This window comes from Giraffa tippelskirchi, chromosome 11 (assembly GCF_054371585.1).
Source record: "Giraffa tippelskirchi isolate mGirTip1 chromosome 11, T2T-mGirTip1v1.2.pri, whole genome shotgun sequence".
In the NCBI taxonomy this organism is placed as follows: Eukaryota; Metazoa; Chordata; class Mammalia; order Artiodactyla; family Giraffidae; genus Giraffa; species Giraffa tippelskirchi.
The window spans coordinates 102,716,930-102,743,200 of record NC_137285.1 but is presented as its reverse complement, the minus strand read 5'-3'; the positions used below and the strand labels follow the sequence as shown (position 1 = coordinate 102,743,200).

Here is a 26,271-nt window from a genome sequence, read left to right as displayed (position 1 = left end):
CTAATCTGAAATATTTAAGTTCAAACTGAGGGCAACAATAAATATGCCAAAGTGTAAAAAAGAAAAACTGGTGATTGTTAGTGTGATGAAGGGAGAAACTGTGGAAGCTGGGACAGTTAACGTGAATAAAATTCTAAAGACTGAAATTAGGAAAAAGCATCAAGAGGTCAATTTAATAATTTTTAGAGTTAATTGTTTTTAACTACCAGATAGAACTAACAAATCTGAAACATTTTGACAGTTATTTCCATTTGTCTACTTAAGATTCCTTCTATCTGCTCATCCCACACCACTGACCATTCTACACCCCAGAGGAGCTAAGTGATGAGTGTCAGCCTGGTACATTCAGTTCCACAGAAAAGAAACAAAATGACTTAAGCATCTAATTGTTTGTGATTAGTCCCTTCTTCTTGCCACTGGAATTCAAGCTATGATAAAGGAGACAGAAAGACAGTGAGTTCGAGTGAAATGTTTACATTTATATTGAAATATGCACTAAAACAGAATGAGTTCTACTAGTCAATGAAACTTTGCCAAAGCGGAATCACAAAACTTCCGTTGGGGAGGTCCAGTCAGCTAGCAGCAGTGATCCCCAAGCAGGAACACCAAGGAGAAGCCTGGGTGACCCCACCCCCAAAAGCCTCCTTTGAAGAGACCCCAATTCACTTCTCCCACATGCACCCACACCGATTTAGGAGCATAGTCATGCTCCTCATTTTCATATATCTTTAGTTTCTTTTTTGCTGCAATAAATATAAAATTGGCAATGCTCATACACCACAGCACGGACAATATCTCGGGCTTTAGCATACAACTGTAAACAGTGACTAGGTTAAACAAATAAAAAAGGAAAAGAAAGTTGAACATTACTTTTAAATGACGACAGAATTCCTAAGAGCAGGATATGAGCTATTCAAGATTTGTTTCGGTGCGTTAAGGTTACTGACACAAAATTCAGCTTTAGACGTATGTCTGGACTCAAGGTGGTAGCCAGTACACTGCCTGTAGCAGTCTAGAAATGTGTGGGGAGCAAAACACGCCCCAGCTCACCTCTGGCAGTACATCTCCAGCCTGCCACACTCAAGACAGGACTGCAGAAACCTTCACGGTGGCGTTACCAGCTGCCATCTAGTGTAGTAGGAATGGGTGGGCAAAGGAATGGGAATGTGCTGGGAGACCAACAGAAAGACACCTCGCTGGTTGCCTGCTAAACCGGCTCCTTAATCATAAGGACAATTAGGACATTTCACTTGGACAGTTCATTAAACTTCATATATATATGTGTGTGTATATATTATATATATATATATATATGAAATCTAAAGATTAGGCATTCAATTCTGTCACTGCAGCCAACTGGGGTGTCAAATGAAGAAAAACAGATGAACACTTTTTGCCTAAAGCAGTGCAAAGAAAGCTGCAAGAAATGAAAGTGGACTCAGTATCTGCACTGTTAACAATGGGGCTGACTTTTATTTCAAAGGCTAGTGGTTCAAATACTATTGCTCAAATAGCTCTGGTAAATATAAAATGTAGTAACATCCACGGTTTATACACAGAAGCAAAGGAGCTGAAGGCCAGCTGACAAAGGGATACGTGACTCTTAGTCAAGAGAGAAGCTAAAAGCACATGCTGCAGGAGTGACCTAATGGGGTTTGGACCGTACCCTCACCTCTGACAACAGAAGACCTGGAGAGGAAACAGTCTTTTCACACATAAAACTGTGGCTTAATTAATTCTCCTCCCTAGAATTATACCTCAGCTAAGAAAAAAACTCTGTCCTGAAAAACTCAAGAGCCTGGGCTACTAAAAATACAAAAGGAAAATTTAATATACTAAACAAGTTTAGTAACATCACATATATTTTCAGTTGTTAATGAAGACGTGATACATTCACAAGTTGTTTTCTTTCAAGACCAAAAAAAAAAAAAAGACCCCACAAAATACCTAGAAAAAGCCTTGATGAGAAAAAAAAAAAATCAGCCCAAGTTCTATCCCTTTCAATCAGATGTGGCTCTTAGCACAAACCACAAATCCCCCTCCAACACACAACAGCAATGCCATGTACCTTCCAAGCCGAGTATGAAACGTTTGCCTTAGTTACTGCACTTGAATGTTAAGCTCAATCTCTGCAGAGCCCGTCTGGATGCGTTACTTCAATATCCACCTGGTCCAGTTTAAAGTATTCATTTGTAGATCCAGTTTGTATATATTCCATTTGTATATTAAATAATAAACCACCTGCTCCTATTATTTTTTAAACGGCAGTTCTTGTAGCTCATCAAACCATTAAGATTACAAAGAGCTCTCATGAAAGAAATTCACAGATGAAGATATATTAAGGAGAAATCCTGAAGGTTATACAAACCTAATTTTTTTTTTTTTTTTACTAAAATAGGGGGGATAAAGAAGAATATTTATTCTGAAGCGCAGTTTCCCCATGAGAAGAGGCCAAATTTTTCTGGACTGATAATTTAAAAACTAAGCCAAAAAAAAGAAAAAAGTCAGGTCTTACGGAGTTGGAAACAGAGTTCCAATTTTTACCCCCTAAAAGAAGGAAAACTGTTAACAGGTTTTAAGGGAGAAACAAAACATAACCAATCAGAACTCTGAATATGGACAGCACTACACAGACTATAGCACAGAACACCACACAAGAATGAGTTACACATCAGTAATATCCTCATAAGAGTAACTGGCTGGGGACTTATATTTCCAGCAACAGAGCTCCTAGGTTAAAAATGTGTTAAAAGCTTGTAATGTCAACAAGGACCCCCCAAAAAAGAGAGGGGATGAGGGGGAATAGAGGAAAGGCTGCATGCATGGGTCTATTACAGACATGATATTCAGCAGCATAAAAATAATACCCTCAACAGAGTCCCCCAAATGGGGCCAAACCTATTTTTCACTGCTAAGCATGGGAAGGATTAAGAGTGAAACAAATTCACTAGTGACTATAGCATCTCCCATATTTGAATGACAAGCACGTTCAATCTGATGCTATACGTTGCTACAACATTGAGAATATGTATGAATAAAGCAAAATAAAAAAGACTAAATAATGAACTTTAACAACTGGAAAAACATCTGCTTTAAAGCCAAGTAGGTGTGATTCTAATCATTATTATATATGACATAATCCATACAAAGAAAGGCCAACCATCTTCATTTTGTTCAGTACTTAGGCTTGATGTTGTCCTAGGAAAAACAGTGATAATTCAATGACTGTGTCACACATATAACTAAAAAGTCCCCTTCTGGTTTCAAATGAATTTAAACAACCATCTTCCTTGGCTAATTTTTCTCCTGTGTAAAACAAACCTATGTACAGGACCAGTTTAAATCCCTCCTCCCCTTCAAACACTAGATAGGAACATCCAGGAACATTCGACGATACAAAGTGCCTTAAGAAAGAGAAGGATTCTGTAGTGCCAGTGACAGAACTGATCTGAGGAGGCTGGGATGCTATTAACACTGATGGCAGCCAGTCAGGCAATGGTGGTTTGTTTTTCCTCAGGTGTTTCCTCCAACAACTGCATGATCAGTTCATGGAGGGGTTTGCAGATCTTTGCATAGCCACCTCCTGTGAGATGCAGAAAATCAAACATGTCGTGGCAGGAGATGGCACCGTCCGAGTGCACAAAGCCCCCATCTGTATCCAGGAGCTGAACGTTGGCAAGCTTCGGCAGGGAAGCCTTGAGGAGCTGGTTCACCTTGGCATTCTTTTGCCTCAAAGGGTTGGGCTTCTCACCTCGAGGTAACAAACCCTGGGGAAGAGCAGAGAAGAATATGAGAAGACTCACTGTTTTTCTCTACTTACTTGTGATTTCAAATATCCCTGGAACTCTCCACTTAGCACTTTTTGTATCTTTGATTTCTGAAACACTGGACTAGGCACCTCTTAACGAAAGGTTCTCTGACTATTTCTCCTTGGTTTCTTCCCAGGTTCCTCTTCCTCCTCCTGTTCCTTAACTGCTGGCAGTCCTCAGGGTCTTGTCCTTGGGCCAGTCCTCTTCCCATTCTACATACTTTAGCCCAGATCACTTCCACAGCTTCAAAACTCCCAGTGAACGTCCAAGTATAGAACCAAACTTGAATGTCTCTCAGGCACTCCCAACTCAACATGTCCAAAAACCATTTATCATCTCCCCTAGACTATGTTCCCTCCACATTCTCTATGGCAACTGTCCTTTCAACATCCCTGAGTCTCTCATCCCATAAACCTTGTCTATTTATTGTTAACTCACTCAGCTTTTACATCCTAAATATTTTTCCAATCCATTCTTTTTTTCTGATTATAAAGAACATTGTTATTTATCACTACTCATCTCAATTAATGTAAAAATCTCCTGACTGACCCTCCTCCCTTCAGTAGTATCTTCCCTTCAATTCATTCTCCAAACAGTCCACCATATAGCTAGAATATCTGGGTCAAACACACATCTATTCATCAATGCCACCTGAAACCTCACTAGTACACATGAGAAATGGAGCTGTAACAAGTGCTGTCTTGATGAATCACAGCCACATAATGTCTGGAAGTACGAAAAGAGATGTGGCGGGTACAAGATGAGTTCGGAATATCCTGTGTGACAGAATGTAAAGAAATATCCCCCCCAGAGTGATGGGGCATGGTTGCAAGCATACAGCAGCCAGGTAAAAGGGACTTCCAAATGGCCAAATCCAAGATAATTTGAAGTGTGCTGTAAGTATAAAACACATACCAGATTTCAAGTGTTTAGCACTCTCCCACCAAAATACATACATTAGGGAACTCTGCTCAATGTTATGTGCCAGCCTGGATGGAAGGAAGGTTTAGGGGAGAATGGAAACAAGTATATGTGTGGCTGAGTTTCTTCGGTGTTCACCTGAAACTATCATAACACTGTTAATTGGCTATACTTCACTACAAAACAAAAAGTTCAAAACAATAAACAGAGATGTGTCCTAAATATGTTTTTAACTTACTTGTTAATGATCTAACATATTTTTCAGCTAAATCAGGCATCTGTCCTTCTCCTATAGTAAATAAAACCTGGCTCTTATATGGCAAGAGAAGGTTTTATCATCTCAAACCAGAAATGGCCTTTACAGATAACTGATCCTATTATAATTATAAAACTGTCAGAAATCCCCCAACCAACCTTTTAGCTGGTTTACAGCTCATGATGCCACAATAGCTTGTTGTTATTTAGGCAAAAATGTTGCCACTTGTCTCTCCTACTGGGTTTGATAAGAGGTCTTATTTCATAAAAATGGGTTTTCTGTAGGCATTCTACTAAAACAAGGAAAGTTTTATGCCCAAAGGAAGTACTTATTTATGTCTACTTTAAAATTTTTCAGCAAAATGTTGGGCTTTGACTTTCAATTTGCTGTGTGACTATACAGTTTCAAAGAGAGCTACAGAATTATGAATATGATACGCCAATCCATTTCCTTCTATCCCTGTTAAAGTGCAAATGAGGTCAGTCCTAAATCCTAGTTTATATGACTGCTAAAAGTATAAGGTTTTGCATTTAATAGTTAACAAAGAAAAGCAGCCCTCACTGTTGGCACATCGAAGCTTGGCCGAGATATAATAAGCAACCAGGAAGGATGACCAGCGACCAATAAACACACATGCTGTTCTGACTTTCAGAGAATGTCACAGTGGTTAAAGCCGTAAAAAAGTTAAGCCGCAAAAGCAAAGTGCCATGCCTACTGGGACTGTCAAGCAAGGATGAGAAAAGTAATTTATGTTTTGAGGAACACTTTCCTTAATAAATATGTATCAAGGGTACACCATGTGATCTGTAATTTTTCTCTGTAGTAAGTGGTAATTGCTAATGTTAAAGGAGACAAAAAATTACAATCCTAATTCCTTTACCATGTAACAACAATTTTAATTTCATTTCCTTTTCTAATTTGCATATTCACTTTCAAGCAATTCCAAATATAATATACATACTGTTCAGTATTCAGACTTTCCACTTAAGTAACACTGTAAATTGTTTGCACACAGACCTTGTAATTGTCATATGATTAGTGCTATTACATTCATTGACTTGTATAATCATTCTCCCGTGGGGTTGATTATTTAGGTTATTTCTAATGTTTTAGTATTGTAGATACCACCACTGTATATCAAATTCAAAAGCCTGGCTGAAACAAAGAATATTTACGGAGGATTTATTCAGCAACATTCAGGCAACAAGTATGTCCTAAGCAACTACAATGTACCAGCCACTGTACTTCAGAGATGGACTCTTAACCACAATGTAATCCTTTCTGGAATAAGGCAGGATCTAAACAAGTAAGTTAATTAAATACCATGTAATAAAAAAACAAGACCTGGCTCCCCAGAACCCTGTTATAATATCCAAACTCCTAACATGGGAACTGTGGTCTCTTTCTTCTAACTATCCCAGACCTGAACTTTATTCCATGATAACCTTCAATTCTTCCAGTACCCTCCTTCACTCACCCAACAAAAACATACATGAAGAAGTCTTTGATCATTTCCTTCCTTTCTTCCTCCCTCCTCCTCCTCTCTTTCTTCTCTGTAATCCTTTCTCTTCTTTCATTTCTCCATTTGTCTGGAGACCAATGAATTTTTAAAACCTAAACTCAGATGTCAAATTTTACATATTTATCCTGCTATGTCGATCCACCAGCTCCTTGAGAGGGACTGTGTCTTACTCATCTCTATATGCTCAGGACCTAGGACAGTGCCTCGTACATAGTGATTCTCACGCTTTTTTTTGAACAAATGACTACCTTAATAATACTTATCTCATTTTAAAAAACTGTATACCAGATTTCTCAAAAACATGTTTTTAGCTGGCTAAGAATGTCTACAAGTAAACTTTAACACTGAAATAGACAGCTGTTTACCCCTGAGATCATAAAGATAATACTTTTAATTCTACAAAAGATAGCATTTCCTGATGGAGTAAGGTTATGAAGTAACTATTTTCTTCCTGATGGAATCTCTGATATGTTTTAAAGAATTCAGAGATCTTGGTAAGTACACCACCTTTACTATATTAACAATGGAATAGAACAACAGATCTAGGCTAATCTAAACTCAGGTCTAATGAAAAGAGAACTCAGGGGACTTCCCTGGTGGTCCAGTGGCTAAGAGTCTATGCTCCTGATGCAGGGAGTCTGGGTTTGATGCCTGGTGAGAAATCAGATCCCACATGCTGCAACTTCAGAAAAAAAAAAAAGATCCCTCATGCTGTAATGAAGATCGAAGATCCTGCATGTCGTAACTAAGACTCCGTGCAATCAAATAAATAATAAAAAAAGACAACTCAGGACTAGGAAAAATGTCATATGCATTTAAAAAATTATCAGGAGATCAGAAGACTTAAAGTTAAGGGAAGAAAAAAACTAAGGCTACCTTAGGCAACAAAGAGGACTTACAATTCTAAATAAGGACGAGCAGAAAAAAGATAATCCCCACATCTGTTCTAGGAAATGATGAGACCCATAAGACAATGGAACATATCAGACAAGAGCTTCTCAGGAGCATCATAAGCTGCCTCCAACCTAACGATTCTCTATATTCACGAGCAATCCCATTTCTAAAGACACCTCATCTTTACTTTAAGATATCGAGGTCTCCACCCACCCAAAGACCACATACCAATACAATGATTTTGGCCTGTGGCTGCCTTGTGTTGATAAGCTGGACGATGGCCTCGATTCCTCCTGCTACTTCCTCTGCTGTATTTTCATGGTTGTTTGTTCCTACCCAGACAACAATGACCTGTAATTGAGGGAAGGAAGAAAAGATACTCAGGAATAAAGGAATGTCCAGTAGTTAGTTGAAAATCTTATTTCAAAAATCAAAGAAGGAAAGATGAACTTCTCAAATGGTTAACTTCAACAGGGCAAGCATCTTAAAACAGTAATGTAGGCCTCATATATATTAATATCAGGATAAATTCCCAACAGAGCAATACTTAAGTGGTAAAGTTGTGTTAGGAAGAGACGGGAAAATTTCTTTATCATTGTGGAGTTGGTAGTTAATCTCTTAAAATTCAGAAACTATACAAAAAAAAATAAATTTAACTGTATAAAAATAAAACCATTGCATGTCAAAAAACAAAGTGAAATATAAGAAATGTGGGAGAAAATATAAGTAACATTAAAAGACTCTAGTAGATGTAACCTTCTGGAAAAAATAAAGTACCCAAGGGAGGGTATTGGGTATAAATACGCAGTTCTACTTAAGGTAAAGTCAGTGGCATGGAGGCTGGATATAATTTTCTGAAGTTTTTCTGCTTTAACAAAAATTTTTACATAGTGACTATCATCTACAGACATACATCTTACTATGTAACCCAACAAAGTAATTTCCACCTGGCACAAAAGGAATATGCATGAGTTTTTCTATTAGAAAGGCAAAAATAAAATACTTTCCACTACAGCAACTGTTATCAGTGCCTCAGCTTTGTTCTCTTTTTGTTGTTTGAGGTTGGAAAAACTTATATACAGAATGCCAACTCAGGACACTGATAATTTGATAAGGCACTGGGTACATGTTTGTGCTGAACATTTGTTCACATCTGCTTCAAATTTCCTTTAGAAGAACTTGGAGGCCGTGATTACCAATCTGTTTGTATGTTAAATGAATCCAAAATTACCTCCTCAAGTGAATCATAGCCCTGCTCCAATGGCCCACCTCTGAGCACTTTTCCTCCCCTTACTGCCTCAGGTCCACAGAAGAGCAAACCTCGTTAGCATCAAATCTCTTCCAACAGCAGACGAAGATAATTATAACAATAACAATCTCAAGTATGAGCCAAACAGCAATACACTGATCCATAATTAAGCATGTATTTGGAATGTTCTTAAACAATGATAAAATCATCTATTTTAAAGGGGCATGAAGCCAAGAACAACAATGAAATAACGGTTTAAAGAAGCAATTGAAAAAAATTTTTTTAACACTTAACTTTTCTATTTCTTTGGCTGAGCCAGGTCTTAGTTGCGGCATGTGGGAGCCAGTTCCCTGACCAGGGGTCAAACTCGTGCCCCCTGCATTGGGAGCACGAAATCTTAGCCACTGGACCACCAGGCAAGTCCCAGAAGCAATTTTTCTTAAAAGCTACCAGTTTCTGACAAATTTAACTCTCTACAAAAGACTTAAGATTAAGGTGTTTTTTTTTTTTTTTTTAAAGCTTCATTTCAAAAAATAATTAAATAAAAGCTTCATTTCACCTTAGGTTTAATATTCTCCAGTTCTCCATTCTTTAGTCTCCATAAGACATGTCTTGTTGTATCTCCCCCAATTCCAAAATTCAGTGCATGAAGTGGGGAAAAAAGCTCTCGCCATATCTAAAAAGAGAAAAATTCATTTATTTAAGCTAAAATTATTGGGAAATAATCCCTCAACTGCAATGTATTATGAGGCATTTGAAATAACAGCTTCCTTTTTCTGTATTCAAAAATTAACACCCCAACTGGTGTGCTCCCAACTGCTGAAAGAAAGCGTTTGTAACTCAGTTCTCAGTGCAGCATTAGGCCTCAGCTCAAGACCCGAGTCACAATGCAGAGGTTGTGACCACTTAAGAGGTACCAACATTTATAATTAAGCAGTCAACTCAATAAATTCATCTTTCCCTTTATTAAATCATTTAAAAGAAATGAGGTGAAGCAGAAACATGAGATGAAAAAACTTGAGTGCTAAAGATAAAAAAAACCTATCTTTTCTTTTAAATTTCCCTTGGGAGAATGCCTAAACAGACTTAAAAGTTCACCCCAAAAATATATAAAATTTTAAAATGGTAAAACACAAATAATAAGAATTGAGAATCACAGCTAGGACAAACATAAATGAGCAAATACAAGCAAAGAAATAGTAAAACGCAAATAAGAACTGAAAGTCATGACTAGGACAAATATAATGTGAGGCTTCTTGGAAGCCAACGCAAAAAGGGGAGTGTACCAATAAATAATGCTACATTTTCTGTCTCATGCTTGATGGCACAAAGAATCCCATCGAGTAGGTTTGATTTCCCTTCTAACTCTGAATTAGAGCAGAATGGATGAAAGTCTGTTACTGAAGGATGTGTTGACATTAGCAGCCAAGGACCACCCTCGCCCCTTCCCTTTACCTCATACTGCTGCATCAACTGTACCATGGAGTCCCCCACAAACAGGACATCCGGCTCTTTGTCTTTGCAGTCCAGGACAAATCTGTTGTGCTGGTGTGAAGAAGAAAGAACAATCAGAAGCTGGCATTCCTTTCCCTGTGAGATTTCTTGGCTTAGTCAGAACAGTTGCCCAACCAGTTACTCTGTTATTAAACATTCTCTTTGGTCTGTCCCTAAAGCTGATTCCTCTCAACTGCAATTAACTGCTGGGTCCTACCGAACTGATCATTCTCATGTGCTCAAGAAAATTGGAACTTTGCAGAAACCGAAACAGAAAAATGCATTCACGTATTTTTTTTTTTTTAATAAAGTTTATCTTTTCCTCCAACTCTTATGAAGAACACTTCGGACATATGAAAAGCTGAAGTAATACAATGACTACCTGTACACACTCCACCTACATTCAACATTTTCCCATATTTGCTTTATCTGTGTGTGTTTGCTGAATCATTTGAGGGTAAGCTGCAAACACTGTGATTCTTAACCTTTAAATATTCCACATGGTAGGACTTCCCTGGTGGTCCAGTGGCTAAGAATCTGTGCTCCCAATGCAGGGGGTCCAGGTTCGATTCCTGTTCATGAAACTAGATTCCACATGTTGCAACTAAGAGCTCACATGCCACAGTGATGACTGAAGAACCCACACACCACAACTAAGACCTGCTGCAGCTAAATACATTTTTTTTAAAATAAATACTCCACAAGCATCTCCTAAGCATAAGGGTAGTCTACTGTAAAGCCACAGAACTACTATCAATACATCTAAGAAAATGAAAAATAATCCCACAACTAATATTCAATCTTTACAATGGTTCCAAGAATTGGATAAAGTATTATATGTATCTATTTTTTTAACTAGGATCCAATCAAAAGGCATGCATTTTATTTGAATGATTTTAATATGGTCTTTGAAAATGTCTGCTAACCTCTCAATGTGAGATGTTGGCAAACTAAGAATCAATCTTTTTCAGACTAATCCAAGTTTCTAGGCTGGGGTGACCTAGCCCAGGCATGCTTCTCTCTGCTCTTAAGGTAAAAAGATTTTATTCATTGATGTTAAACCAAAGGACACAGTTTAAGGTTTTATATTCATCCCCGAAACAAATTAACACAACACTTTAGCAGGTATCTAACCCAGTTCTATAGAAAGGTCCAAATGTGGTTTCTTCTTCTCAAACTGTACATTCAATTATGCTTCCCCTAGGAATTAAGGTAGAGATGCTACGTAACTATTTCTGCTGATAACACAAGTGGAGATGACACTGGGGTGAAACTGAGATATTCCACTGCGACTTGTGAAAATACAAAAACATTTCTGGAAATAAAATGACAATTAAGACATCTCTTCTTAATTTGACAGGATTTGGGATAGCTTTTTATTTTTTCTTATGTAAACAATTTTTTTTGCATATGTGCATTTTTTTGCATATGTGCATAGGTCCAATGTCTTGTGTAAACAATTTTTTTTTTTGCAAATGTGCTGCCAAAGCAAGCACTTTATAGAGTCTTTTGTTGTTTTTTTTGGCTGCGCAGTGTGGTGGGATCTTAGTTCCCCAACCAGGGTTCAATTATTTTAAAAAAATTACTATTATTTCAAAAGTGTTTTTAAACTTTAGAGATAAGATGAGTAAAAATAAAACTCTAATTTCACTGAGTAGTGCTCTTTCACATCATGTCATCTTTCTGTGGGTACTCAGGTATCAACTATTTCTCAATACCAACAAAACAGCTCATGTTTAAAGAATATCATGGAATTTAAGCTCTGCTGTTCTAACAGTTTCAGTCCTTTACATTGCCTTTTTAAATAGTTGCAATGAGTTTCGTAAAACAGAATCCATAGCCCTACCATCTTAACCCAGTACCTATTAACATCTTGGGGTATCTATTCTCATCATTTTTTCATATGTTCTCCATTCCTCCCCTGCCTTAAAATAGTTGAGTCATATGCACACTTCTGGCAACACAGCTTTGGGGACAGAAAAACCTATGTGCAAATTCTAGCTTAGCTACTTTCTGGTCAGTGACCTTAAGCAAGTACATAACCCAAGTCTTCCACATCTGTTGACAATTCTGTTTTAGAGTTGTAAAGATGCGAGTTCCATAAAAGGGACCCAGCTTTTTGCTAGCACCCAGTAGGCACTCAATAAATAGGGCCATTATAATTGCATATAATATTAAAAAAATTTTTCTATGTGGCTACATGATTTCCATAATCATAATTAAAAAAATTTTATCACGTACATTTAAAAAAAGTTATTCATTTACTTATTTGGCCAGGCCACACAGTTTGTGGGACTTTAGTTCCCTGATCAGGGATTAAATCCAGGCCCTCTGCAGTGAGAGCATGGAGTCCTAACCACTGGACCGCCAGGGAATTCCCTAGAACCATAGTTTCTAACATTACTTAATATCCTACTGATGCATTCAGTGAGACATGCATATTTTTTTTAGCTCTTTTCCTAATGAAAGATTTGCCAGGAACCTCCTATTGACTGAGATGAAGAAATTTACATGTGGGTTTTTTTTTTTACATGTTGGTAAGTTTTAGGTCAAAGATTAACACTTTTATGGATCTTGGAGATATTTCCAAATTCTTAACAAAATGGCTATTGGCTGTATCTATACTGACTCCAGCATGTACAAGAACTAATTTTACATAGTCACACCTGTACTGGTCATTAATATTTCCCTCTCCCTACTTCTTCTTCTTGTTTTAATCTGTACCTTTTGGAAACAAAAAGTTAAACAGTTCTTGTCATGCTCATTGAGATATTTACCTAGTATATCTGACGATATTTTTACTGATGATACAACAAAAAACATCAGTGCATCATCTGTAATGTTTATTGCAAATACTTCTCAGTCTGCTGCTAAGCTTTCTTTAGCTGGTTACTGTTTTGATATGATTTGCTATTAAATTTGTCTACAGTCAAGTCATTTAGTATCACCCTCAAAAAAAAACTTTACTATGGAAAATGTCAAGCATACAGGAAAGCAGAGAGGACAACACAATGGATTTCCATATATCCATCACCAACTACAGTCCAGTTCAGTAGCTCAGTCGTGTCCAACTCTGCGACCCCATGAATCACAGCATGCCAGGCCTCCCTGTCCATCACCAACTCCTGGAGTTTACCCAAACTCATGTCCATTGAGTTGGTGATGCCATTCAGCCATCTCATGCTCTGTCGTCCCCTTCTCCTCCTGCCCCCAATCCTTCCCAGCATCAGGGTCTTTTCCAATGAGTCAACTCTCCACATGAAGTGGCCAAAGTATTGGAGTTTCAGCTTCAACATCAGTCCTTCCAATGAACACCCAGGACTGATCTACTTTAGGATGGACTGGTTGGATCTCCTTGCAGTCCAAGGGACTCTCAAGAGTCTTCTCCAACACCACAGTTCAAAAGCAGCAATTCTTCAGCACTCAGCTTTCTTCAGAGTCCAACTCTCACATCCATACATGACTACTGGAAAAACCACAGCCTTGACTAGACAGACCTTTGTTGGCAAAGTAATGTTTCTGCTTTTTAAAATGCTATCTAGGTTGGTCATAACCTTCCTTCCAAGGAGTAAGCATCTTTTAATTTCATGCAATCACCATCTGCAGTGATTCTGGAGCCCCAAAAATAAAGTCTGACACTGTTTCCACTGTTTTCCCATCTATTTCCCATGAAGTGATGGGACCAGATGTCATGATCTTAGTGTTCTGAACGTTGAGCTTTAAGCCAACTTTTCCACTCTTCTCTTTCCCTTTCATCAAGAGGCTTTTCAGTTCCTCTTCACTTTCTGCCATAATGGTGGTGTCACCTGCATATCTGAGGTTATTAATATTTATCCTGGCAATCTTGATTCCAGCTTGTGCTTCTTCCAGCCCAGCTTTTCTCATGATGTACTCTGCATATAAGTTAAATAAGCAGGGTGACAATATACAGCCTTGATGTACTCCTTTTCCTATTTGGAACCAGTCTGCAGCAATCATCTAACTATGGCCATTATTAATTCAACATTCCAGAAACTACTGTTCCACCTCATTCTCAGATTACTTTGAAGCAAACCAAGGATGGAACATTTCATGTATAAAAATTGCAATATGCAACTCTTAAAAGATTAAAAAAATTCACTACCACAATACCAGTTCTACTCTTCTAAAATTAATAGCAATTCTTTAATATCAACAAGTAACTAGTGTTCAAACTCAATGTTACAAAATTTTATGTTTTTAAAAAGCAGGATCCAGGGACTCCCCTGGTGGTCCAGTGGTTAAGACTTTGCCTTCCAATGCAAGGAGTGCCTGGTTTGATCCCTGGTTGGGGAGCTAAGATCCCACATGCCTTTCGGCCCAAAAACATAAAACAGAAACAATATCGTAACAAATTCAATAAAGTTTTAAAAAAAATAAAAAATAAAAAAAATAAAAATCAGGATCCAGACAATTTGTCCCTTAAAATCCCTTTTAATGTACAGTCACCACCTTCCAAACTTATTTTTTAAGGAATATGACTGCCACCACCTTCCAAACTTATTTTTTAAGGAATATGACTGTCTGACCTATAGAATCTTAGGTCACAGTCTAATCTCCATAGTCTGGACTCTGTTGACTGCATTCCTGTGGTGGTGGTGGACAGGTTCATTGGTTCCAGCTACTTCTTGATATGTGGTACTTACGTCTAGATTAGGGATGGATAGTTTGGCAATAATCCATGAGTATCACTTTAATACCTGTTTTAATCATGATTGTTTTTTAATATTTTGTTTTGAAATAATTTTACATCTACAGAAGATTTCCAACGATTGTACAGTATTTGTACATAAGCATGGTACATCTGTCAAACATAAGACATTTACCTTAGGACATACTAGCAACCAAAAGAAACTACACTCACATCTCACTAATTTTTCCACTAATGCCCATTTCCTGAATCAATCTGGGATATTATGCTGTATTTAATTAATCTCTATATCTCTTTTAGTCTATTCCACTAGGGGACAGTCTCTTGATTTTTCCTTTTCTTTCATAACCTCAATACATTCAGCTGTGCTCGGGTGTTCTGCAGATGGTCCTTCAATTTGGGTCTGTCTGATGTCTTCCCATGAACAGACTGAGGTTATGGATTTTTGGGGAATACGATGACAGAGGTAATGTGCCCCTGTTTATCATATCAGTGGGTACATGATACCAACATGACCTACTACTGGTGATGTTAACACTGATCACTTAGGTAAGGTGGTGTTTGCCAGTTTTCTCCACTATCAAGTTACTATTTTCTGTTTCACACTCTGTTAGAAGCAAAACACTAAATTCAGCACCAGTTCCTAGAGGGAAGGGTATCAAAAAATGTGCAGTCATATCTTAAAGCTACCAAAGTAATTTACAAGGAGATACTAAGCAAATATATTGTTTCTCCTTAAAGCTATGTTCACTAATGTTAGTATTCCTCAATGGATCTTGCCTACAGTACTGCAGTGTCCTATCCATGCTTTTCTTTTTCCTCCTTCCTTCTATATTTATTTAAATTGTTCTGTAAAGAAGATTTTGCCCTTCTCTCCTATTTATTCATCCATTCATTTATTTACAGGGAATGGATTAATGAATACTCATTCTTAGTTATAAACCAATATTATCAATTATTATTTTGCTCAAATTGTTCAGCATTGCACTTTGGGTGCTCTTTCACGTCTGCTCCAGGTGGTCAAAGTTAGTGTCATCAATGAGAGAAACCAATACTGTGTGTATTCTATGTGCTGCACTGGGGACCCATCACTTCAGTGGTATTTCTACTGTCCTTTTTTTTTCCCTTCCCTTTTCTTTCTTGACTAGTTCCTTGTTTTCTTGCACTGTAAGATGTTCCAGGCCCATCTTTTTATTTTCTTTGCCTCGGCTATAAAATCAATGATTTCTCCAAAGAGCCCTGGTTCCTTTTGCTGGAGAACTGTATTTAAATAAAGCCAAGATCTAGGTGCACAATATATTTTAATACAAATTAGTCCTTTCATATTATACAAGCTTTTTTAAAAAAAATTAAAGTCATGTTCTTCTTCCATTTGACTATCTTTTTTCCCAGTCAGTGCTAATTATTTAACGTCTGCTAAATTTATGCCAGAAACTACACACAAAAATAAATAAATCTAGCTTTATTATGACTTTTCATTAAACTTATAAATGACCTAAGTGCCCATCAATGAGAAAATGAACAACCCACTGTGATATTTTCACATAAAGCAACAAAATACTAAAGAGGAAAAAAAAATGAATCAATTATAGCTATACTTTCAACCTGTATGATATACTGCAGAAAAAAATGCATTCAGAAAGATACTGAAAGATAAATAGGAAGATACTATTTACATAGTTTAAAAACATGCAAAAATACTAAATACATTGTTTAGAGATTATATATGTAGTATTTAAATACATGAAAAAAATTTAGGATACTGGGGAGGTAGGAAAGAGAAAGAAATGTGATCAATGAGGCATATATGGGGAATACAATTCTTTCAGCAATGCTGTATTTTTTTTGGAGTGAGAAGCAAACACACAGATGCTCAAAATATTTCATAATACCTTTAAAAAAAATCATATGTATTTATTTGGCTGAATGGGGTCTTAGTTGCAGCATATGGCATCTAGTTCCCTGACCAGGGATCAAACACCTAAGCCCCCTGCTTTGGGAGCACAGAGGCTTAACTACTGGACCACCAGGGAAGTCCCCATAATACTTTTTGAACGATATAAACAAATGAGAAAGATTAAGAAAGAATAACCAAGTAATTGATCCATAGGAGAACACTCAAAATAAAAAACTACCACTCAAGATATAATAGCTAAAGGCTGATTTTTAAGCCCAAGATGACAAAAACAGAAAGAGAATACAACTATGAAGAGTACAAAGAGAATCATGAAACACTAAAACAGGAAACTTTGGAGACTTCAAATCATATAGAACTTGTTAGTTCAAAAGGTAATATGGCTCAAAACAAATAAAGGGTAAATATACTTAAGTGATAACACTTTATTAAAAGTAAGCTACATATATTGAAAAAAAAATAAGGTGCTAAAAAAAAAAAAAACCCGGTGGGGAAAAAAAGGGGGAAAAAAAAAAAAACGAAAACAAAATAATAGGACATATTAAGAAGACTACGGCACCAGAGCTTGAAGGGATCCCACTTGCTAAACCTGGGACAACCTGACTCAAAATTACAGTGGATTATAACCCACTTGAATAAAGTAAGAACCTGTGAATCTATATTATAACAAATTAGGACTGGTTTAGGGGAACACTATCTTAACCAAGTGATCGAAATTAATATCACCAATGAGACAAACCAATGTCAAAATGCCTTATATGTGATGCACGGAAGACATTACTTCCCTGATATTCCTGCCAAAAATGTATAATCTGAACCATGATTATGAGAAAAGAAGACAAACTCAAACTGAGCGATACACCACAAAATAAACAGCCTATACAAATGGTCAAGTCATGAAAAACAAACGCGAAGAAACGTTTCTGATTAAAGGAGAATAAAGAGATATATGACAATCAAGTGCAATGTGTGATCCGAGATTGGAAAGAAAACTGATATAAACAACAGACAACTGAAGAAATTTGAATATGATCTTTGCATTAGGTAACAGTATGGTGGTTTAGTTGCTAAGTCATATCCGACTCCTGCAACCCCATGCACTAGAGCGGCTAGGCTCCTCTGTCCATGGGCTTCTCCAGGCAAGAATATTGGAGCGGGTTGCCATTTCCTTCTCCAGAGGTAACAGTATACTGTCAGTGTAAAATTTCCTGATTTTAATAACTATACTGCAGCTATGTGAGAGAATGTTCTTTTTCTTAGAAAACACTTAAATATTTAGGGGTAAAGAAGCATCATGAAGACTGCAACATAGTTTCAAATGATTCAGAAAAAATAGAAAGTTGGTAAATAGTACAAACAGATACAGACAGAAAAATTATGCAGATACAGCAAAATGTTAACAAGTGGCAAATCCAGATAATGGATATAAGTTCTTTCTAAACTGTTTGTAATACTTGTTGCAGACCTATGAACTTACTTTGAAATTTAAAAAAGCTTAAAAAAAAATAGAAACCTCGCTATCTACTAAAATTAACAAAGGGCAATGAACATGCTTTAAAATATTCCTCAGTTCCAACATCAGATGGTGATCAGAATGATATCTCTAACATAACATTTTTATTTACAGTAATCAATTCTTGTTGACCATTAAAAACACCCTTTCGTCAAGACTCTAAAAATCGAAGAGATTCACCTATGTGAATAATAACACGTGCACCTCCTTTACCTGAGACATCCATCTGTCATCTCCTTGAATATCTTCTGCTGCATGTGGAATGGCTGCTGGGTTTGAGTCTCCTTGGCTCATTCTACACCTGAGAAAAAAAAGGTCTATGTCATGTTTTGTTCACTGAAAGGAATGTCTGCTACCGCTTACTTAAATATTACATGTCAGGTTTTAAATAAGAATTAAATAAATTTCATTGTGATTTTGCCTAGAAACGATACAACTGGAGTTTATTCCCAGCAGATGAGTTTAGGACATGACTGCACAAGTTCCATAAATATTCCAGCACTACTAGACTTCCAGACAGGTGGGAACACCATGCAAGAACAGTGCATTACATTTTAAAAGCCTGCTTCAAGTATATACCTTACACTTACATTCACTTTTCATGAATACACGTTTGTAAGAACCAAATGACAAGGAGTTAAACTCTTATGGTTCAAAGATATCTTAGATATCTAGATAAATGTATTAGATATCTATATTATTATAGATATATAACATCTATATAATAACATATATATTAGATATCTGCTAGATATCTATATTAGAGAACTAGAGTCATACACTTAAGAATTACTATAGCAATGATTAGAATCCACTGATTACTAAACAGATTATAATATACTATACTATATAATCTATAATACAGTATATACCTGTACTACAGATTATAATAAAATTAGTTGTGGGCTTTGGCACTGATTTTTGACAAATGTTTACTAGGTACTTTTATTTTTGACAGGTCTCCACTGATAAAATGTGATTAACGATGAGCCTAAATATGCCACCTGATAGTAGAGGAAACTCAGGAGGAGGGCATGGCAACCCACTCCAGTATTCTTGCCTGGAGAATCCCATGGACCCAGGAACCTGGCAGGTTACAGTCCATAAGGTCACAAAGTCAGACATGACTGAAGCGACTTAGCACCGCACAGCACAGTGCAGAAGAACGAATAAGTGAAATTCAGAAAAATTAGAAATGCTACTCTTTAAGAAAGGCAAATTAGAAACCAGATTGTTTTCCACCAACTCTGAAGAATATATAATACAAACTAGAGGCACTAGGTTCAAGAGGTCTCTGGGCAAATGAAAAGGATGATGAAAGAGAAAAGGCTGGGTTTTGTGGCTTACAGAAAAAGAGGCTATACTCTCTATTTCCTTCCTTTGCATCCTCAAATAAAACTAAACTGTTTCAGAAAGAGGACTGAGTTATAGCTTTTCAATAAGTATTCACTGAGTAAATAAAATGCCCTGGATTGCCAAGGTAGCAGCTTTTGAGGATCAGAAAGTGACAAGCCCTAAACATTAAAGCAAACCTTCATTCATAAAAAAGAAATTAACAGAAGCAAACAATTTTAACACTAATTATGCAACCAAACTCACTCAGCTCTAAATGACCCTAGGTCTAAAAACAACTGGGCTCAGGGTTTAGCCCATATCTGACTAAACATGTAAAATATCATTCACAATCTGTGTTTATTTCTTCAGATTACTAAAATATGCAACTATCAGAAAACAACAGAAAGACCAGTGTCAATGCTACGCTTTCTACATACCACCTCCAATCCTCACAAAAGCACTGCAAGATAAAGAAAATGAGGATCAGATAATTTAGGTAATTTGTGCAGTAACTGAAAAGAGGTCTGCCTGACCCCAATTACATCACATCTGCCCATTGATCAAAAACCAGTTCATGCTGACTCCCTAAAGGGAACCAATATCATTTCACCAAGAATAAGGAAGAACTGCAAGATGAACCTGTATAGATCTAATCAGACTATGATATCTGTTTGGGGGTTTCATTGTCTAAGAAAAGCATGAAAAAATTAAGATACATTAAAAAAAGATTACAAGGTTAAAACAAATAGCTAATTAAAATGTTTATTTTTGAGGTCCTCCTTTTGTTTTTAACCAATAAAACATTTTAAACCTTCCGTATCTGTTTCTTGGGGGGGAGGTGTCTACATTCAATTCTTAAGTCTGGCTATTCACGTGAAATCTGATATGGCACTTAATAATTGTTTTAATTTTAAAAGTAACTTTCTTCCCTGCTAGTCAAAAAGCATTACTGCTCTTGGGACTGACAAGGAGCAATCTCATTTACTAGATTTCAAAACTGGATACAGAGGACTTCCCTAGTGGTGCAGTGGATAAGAATCTGCCTGCTAATGCAGGAGACACAGGTTCGATCACTGGTTCAAGAAGATTCCAAATGCTTCGGAGCAACTAAGTCCATGCACCACAACTACTGGAGTCCGAGCACTCTAGGGCCCATGAGCCACAGCTACTGAGCCTTTGTGCTGCAACCACTGAAGCCTGTGTGTTTAGAGCCTGTGCTCCACAACAGAAGCCACCGCAATAAGAAGCCCATGCACTGCAACAAAGAGTAGCCTCGCAGCTAGAGAAAGCCCGCATGCAGCAATGAAGACCAAGGGCAACCAAAATTAAATAAATTTTAAAAAATTAGATACACAATGTAAAGAAATATAGCAACAAACAGCTCCATTTTCCACTCACTAATTGAAAAAATCTATTGCCTAACTTTTAATATAGATTAAAACATCCAACTATTTCTCCTTTATTTTCCCACCTGGAGCATGTTAGGTGTTTTTGAGGCAAAACTTAACTGACACAGGGTTAACTGAGAGATCACTACTAAAATGGAGAAAAATAATTTGTTCTACTTGAATGGGAAAGACTAGAGATCTCTTCAAGAAAACTGGAGGTATCAGGGGAACATTTCATTCAAAGATAGGCACAATAAAGGACAGAAATGGTAAGGACCTAATCGAAGCAGAAGAGATTAAGAAGTGGCAAGAATACACAGAACTATACAAAAAAGGTCTTAATGACTCGGATAACCACTAAGGTATGGCACTAACCTAGAGCCAACTATCCTGGAATGTGAAGTCAAGTGGGCCTTAGGAAGCATTACTTCGAACAAAGCTAGTGGAGGTGACGGAATTCCAGCTGAGCTATTTCAAATCCTAAAAGGCGATGCTGTTAAAGTGCTGAACTTAATATGCCAGGAAGTTTGGAAAACTCAGCAGTGGCCATAGGACTGGAAAAGGTCATTTTTCATTCCAATCCCAAAGAAAGGCAATGCCAAAGAATGTTCAAACTACCATACAATTGTGCTCATTTCACATGCTAGCAAGGTAATGCTCAAAATCCTTCAAGATAGGCTTCACCAGGATGTGAACTGAGACATTCCAGATGTACAAGCTGAATTTAGAAAAGGCAGAGGAACCAGAGATCAAATTGCCAACATTCGTTTGGATAATAGAAAAAACAAGAGAATTCCAGAAAAACATCTACTTCTGCTTCAATGACTATGCTAAAGCCTTTAATTGGCTAAAGCCAGTCACAATAAACTGTGGAAAAGTCTAAAGAGATAGAATACCAGACCACCTTACCTGTCTGCTGAGAAATCAATATGCAGGTCAAGAAGCAACAGTTAGAACAGGAAGTGGAACAATGGACTGATTCAAAATTGGGAAAGGAGTACATCAAGGCTACATATTATCGCCCTGCTTATTTAACTTATATGCCAAGTACATCATGTGAAATGTCGGGCTGGATGGATCACAAGCTGGAATCAAGGTTGCTGGGACAAATATCAACAGATATTTGCATATCAGATATGCAAATGATACCACCCTTATGGCAGAAAGTGAAGAACTAAAGAGCCTCTTGATGAAAGTGAAAAAGGAGAGTGAAAAAGCTGGCTTGAATCTCAACATTCAAAAAACTAAGATCATGGCATCCAGTCCCATCACTTCATGTCAAATAGATGGGAAAAAAATGGAAACAGTGATGACAGACTTTATTTTCTTGGGCTCCAAAATCACTGTGGATAGTGACTGCAGCCATGAAATTAAAAGATACTTGCTTCTTGAAAGAAAAGCTATGACAAACCTAGAGAGCGTGTTAAAAAGCAGAGGCATCACTTTGCCAACAAAGGTCCATATAGTCAAAGCTATGGTTTTTCCAGTAGTCAGGTAAGGAGTTGGACCATAAGCAAGTTTTCGCACCAAAGAATTGATGCTTTTGAATTGTGGTGCTGTAGAAGACTGTAGAGTCTTTCAGACAGCAAGGAGGTCAAACCAGTCAATCCTAAAGGAAATTAACCCTGAATATTCATTGGAAGGACTGACGCTGAAGCTCCGATACTTTGGTCACCTTATGTGAAGAGCCGATTCGCTGGGAAAGACTGAGGGCAAGAGGAGAAAGGGGTGGCAGAGGCTGAGATGGTTAGACAGTTATCACAGACTCAATGGACTTGAGTTTGAGCAAACTCTGGGAGATAATAAAGGACAGGGAATCTTGGGAGTGCTACAGTTCATGGGGATGCAGTCGGACACAATTTAGCAACTGAACAAGAGCAAACACTCTATGATTACATAATTGAAACCATTTTCCTAGGGATCGTTAAATAAACAAGGATGACAAACTGTGCATATGAGGTGCCTCCCTAATAAAACATATCCAAATACATCCCTCACCACTTAAAAACACAATGCAGGCACTTCAACTACATTTCAGTTCTTGTTCATACCATGAACATATCATGAACAATACCATGTTCATATCTTGTTAAGAACTTAAAAAGAATTTTTTTTTGACAAACCAGAAAGTGTCTCAAGGAAAGGAGCCAAGGAGAAATTAAAAAACCTATCATATCAGAAATAGTTGAAAGAAATAGGTATGTTTATAATCTGTAGAAAAACTGGCTGGGGAAGAGGAGATCACAAGACAAATGGCTGTCAAAGTACTCGAAGATTACTAGGAAGGGACTTAAGGTTTATTCTAGTGTCTCCAAATAGGCAAGGCCAGTGGATATCGTGTAGAGAGAGACAAATTTCTAACACACAGAACTGCAAATGACATCATCTGTCTCTCAAAGCAGATTCCTCCAAAGGCAACTCAGAGATGAGGTGAACATCTACTAGAAAAGCATAAAGAGAACTAAAGCATATGAGTAAAGATTGGCCCAGATTAGTGGGGTTCAAACATTTTTTTAATGTTTTAGAATCTGTTTGAAATGCTCCTTAATATATGTATATTTATAAATCAGTTGTGAATTGCTGTTAATCTGTATATTAAATGTTAGTAAAGGTAATAAAAACTTCATTCCTAAAAAATGCATGTAGAAAGAGGTTCTAAATTTTTTCCTGTATTCTAATGGATCACCTTATGCAACCCAGGGCAGGGCATGGAAGTATTCTGAAAGCTGTAATTAGCCACAATAGAAAAAACCACCACCAGAGAGGGATCTGACTCCCATCTCACCTCACTGATTCGTAATTAATTGCCCTCATTCGGCAAGCCATTAGCTTCTGCAATCACAAACAGCAGGTTCAGTTACAAAAACCCAGCAGAATGGAGATAAAGGTCCGAGGAAATTAACTTATCAGTAGACTCTATTCCAGGCAAACTTTAACTGTCCATTAAAATGAGTTCTCTGGGAAGATGAGGAGTAAGTGACTTGCACAGCATTTCCCAATTTTCCTGCATTTTTTGTCTTCTCTACTTAACTCAGACTATGAAAATATAGTACCAGAATTTCCAAATGCTTGTAGCAGAGTGGTGTAGTGTGTCTAGATCCAGCAAAAAGAATTATAAACCCTCAAGCTGAGCTGGATGCTTCTTGAGTCAGGAACAGATAGAGAGGGAAAGTCGCACTAAGAATTAAAAAGATTTAGAATGTTTTCACTCTGACCTAAGCCTCCTCATTTTCAGAGAGAGCTGGCAGGCTTACTCTAAAGGAGAAGACAGGCCTCATTCGGAGTACCCTGCCTCAGTGGGCTGGGGGATGGGTCCCCGGGTTCCAGCACATCCATAATTTATTATCAAATGCCCAAGCCAACACATTAAAGCAAGATGATTTCATACTCCTCCCCTGCTCCCCCACAAGGAGGCAACCTTTATATGAGAACAATGTGCCCAGGAGAAGAATCTAAAGACGCAAGGCATATTGGAATGCTCAGGGATACAATACCCCTGTTCTCTCCACACCTTTACCACTCCCCCCCATCACCTCCCCCATCACACCTCCCCATTTAAGGCTGAACGAAACGAGATTTCATGGCGGGTCCAGGCGGTCTTCCCTCTCTCCGTGGGTAAGCTCTAAACAGAGGCCGATGCTTCATGGGTTTGGTTTCCTCAACGTTTGTACAGCCATTATGAAAAGCAACGCTGGCTTGGGAGTCATGGAAAGCAAAATAGTGAGTCACTGTGCAACGGGTACATCACAAACCTGAAGGCCAGAAGATCTTGATCTGGTACATGGACCCGGACCAGGTAAAAAGCATCTAAGAAAACCTGTCCACTGTTAGGTTTACCTAGTTGGTTGACCTTGGGCAAATCACTAGCCTCGCTGGGCCTCATCTCTAAAATGAGGTGATGATAGACTGGACAGCCCTATAAGAAATAAGCTCTTCTGAGTCGTGGCAGTCTATTTATTTTTGAGTATATTAGAGGAGGCAACGAGGAAGTTTCTGCACAGTTGAAAATTTTCAACAAAAGGTCTGGCGGGGGGGAAGTGCTCCGTCTAAAAGCAAGAACAACTGGTCTGGGTCCGCGCCAATGGCCTCTCAGACAGAGGAAAGGGGAGAAAAGGGTCAGAGATTCAACCTCGGGGACGGAGGAAAAGGCAGCGGCCAAGACCCCGGGGCAGAAGTGTGGCTGGAAACGGGCCTCGCGGCGGTGAGCCCGGGGAGCGGCGGAGGACGCAGGGCGGCCTGCTCCGGGGGGCCGGTCAGGGCCGGGCCGAGCGGCGCGCCCAGCCACGGGGCAAGGCCGCGAGAAGCGGCGGGGAGGCGGGGCGGCCGAGGAAGCGGCAGGCCTGGGGGTGGGGCGCTGGGGCAGGGCTCCGAGGAGCGCGGCGCGCGGCCCGGAGGCCCGGGGGCCCGGGGGCCCGAGGGCTGGGGCGGGCGGGAGGGCGGCCGGCGAGCCGCCGCCGGGCCCGCCGAGACTGCGCGTGCGCGCGAGGGCCCCCCGAGGGTCGGGGGCGGGGTGGGGAGGCGCGGGGGAGGGGCCCGGCGGGGTGGGGGAGGGGACGAGAGGTCGGGGCCTCGCACAATAACAAACCGCAGCCCTTTCCGACCCTCTCAGCTGCCCGTTTCCCGCGCCTCGATATGCACTCACTCAGGCACGGGGTCCGTGCGGGCCCCCAGCGGCTGCGGCGTCGGCGGGTGGCGCGTCTGTCGCTCGCTCAGTCCCGGCGGCCCCGCTCCGGCGCGTCCCTCCTCCGGCCCCAGCACCCGCTGCAGCGCCCCCACTTCCGGTTCCCCTGCCACTCAGGCAAATGGCTTCCGGAAGTCCCGCCCCATCCTGCTCGGCCTCCGCCTGCCTCTGCTCGCTCTCACTTTCTGCGGGTGCTTGGTGCTAGTCCCCAGGTGTCCTGCCGGGCCCCTCCGAGTTCCCCGCTTTGTTCTCTATCCTGCCCTTGATTTGCATGTAGTCTGCGCGACTTGGGCCTCTGTCTTTCCTTCCGCTGCATCCCTCAATCCTGCGTTCCTGTCACCGCAGCGTGGAGATGGCATTCAGGACAATGTGCGGTGACCTCACGCTGACGCCATTCCCTTTCCACCCCGCCAACCTGGCTTCCTTCTCCACCCCGTGGAATAAACTAGATTGCTGCCAGAGGGAGGGAAATAGGGCCCGAGATTCATGAGGCAGTGCCTCACATTCATGGGTGGAATTTCTGTTTCTATGATGAATGTACGGATTTTGGATGACCGTCTCTTAAGTTGATATCATAGCCGGGGTATGGAGAGCCAGAGTCTTTTTCTTTTAGAGATCCATCCAG

At 39.0% G+C, this 26,271-nt stretch overlaps 1 protein-coding gene across 2 annotated transcripts; it reads right to left on the bottom strand.

Moving 5' to 3' along the window:
* Positions 1 to 1,446: 1,446 nt before the first annotated feature.
* Positions 1,447 to 25,733, bottom strand: PAFAH1B2 (platelet activating factor acetylhydrolase 1b catalytic subunit 2). 2 transcript variants are annotated; one of them, XM_081546486.1, is made up of 6 exons: positions 25,608 to 25,733; positions 18,456 to 18,543; positions 10,107 to 10,196; positions 9,211 to 9,327; positions 7,631 to 7,753; positions 1,447 to 3,767 (listed from the first exon to the last, which is right to left on the bottom strand). In XM_081546486.1, exons 2-6 carry the CDS (start codon positions 18,534 to 18,536, stop codon positions 3,489 to 3,491), a joined length of 690 nt encoding a protein of 229 aa, XP_081402612.1. In that variant the 5' UTR covers positions 18,537 to 18,543; positions 25,608 to 25,733; the 3' UTR covers positions 1,447 to 3,488. The 2 variants fall into 2 exon arrangements, with proteins under 2 accessions (XP_081402612.1, XP_081402611.1); XM_081546485.1 differs by lacking the exon at positions 25,608 to 25,733 and adding an exon at positions 24,718 to 25,427.
* Between the last annotated feature and the right edge of the window lie 538 nt (positions 25,734 to 26,271).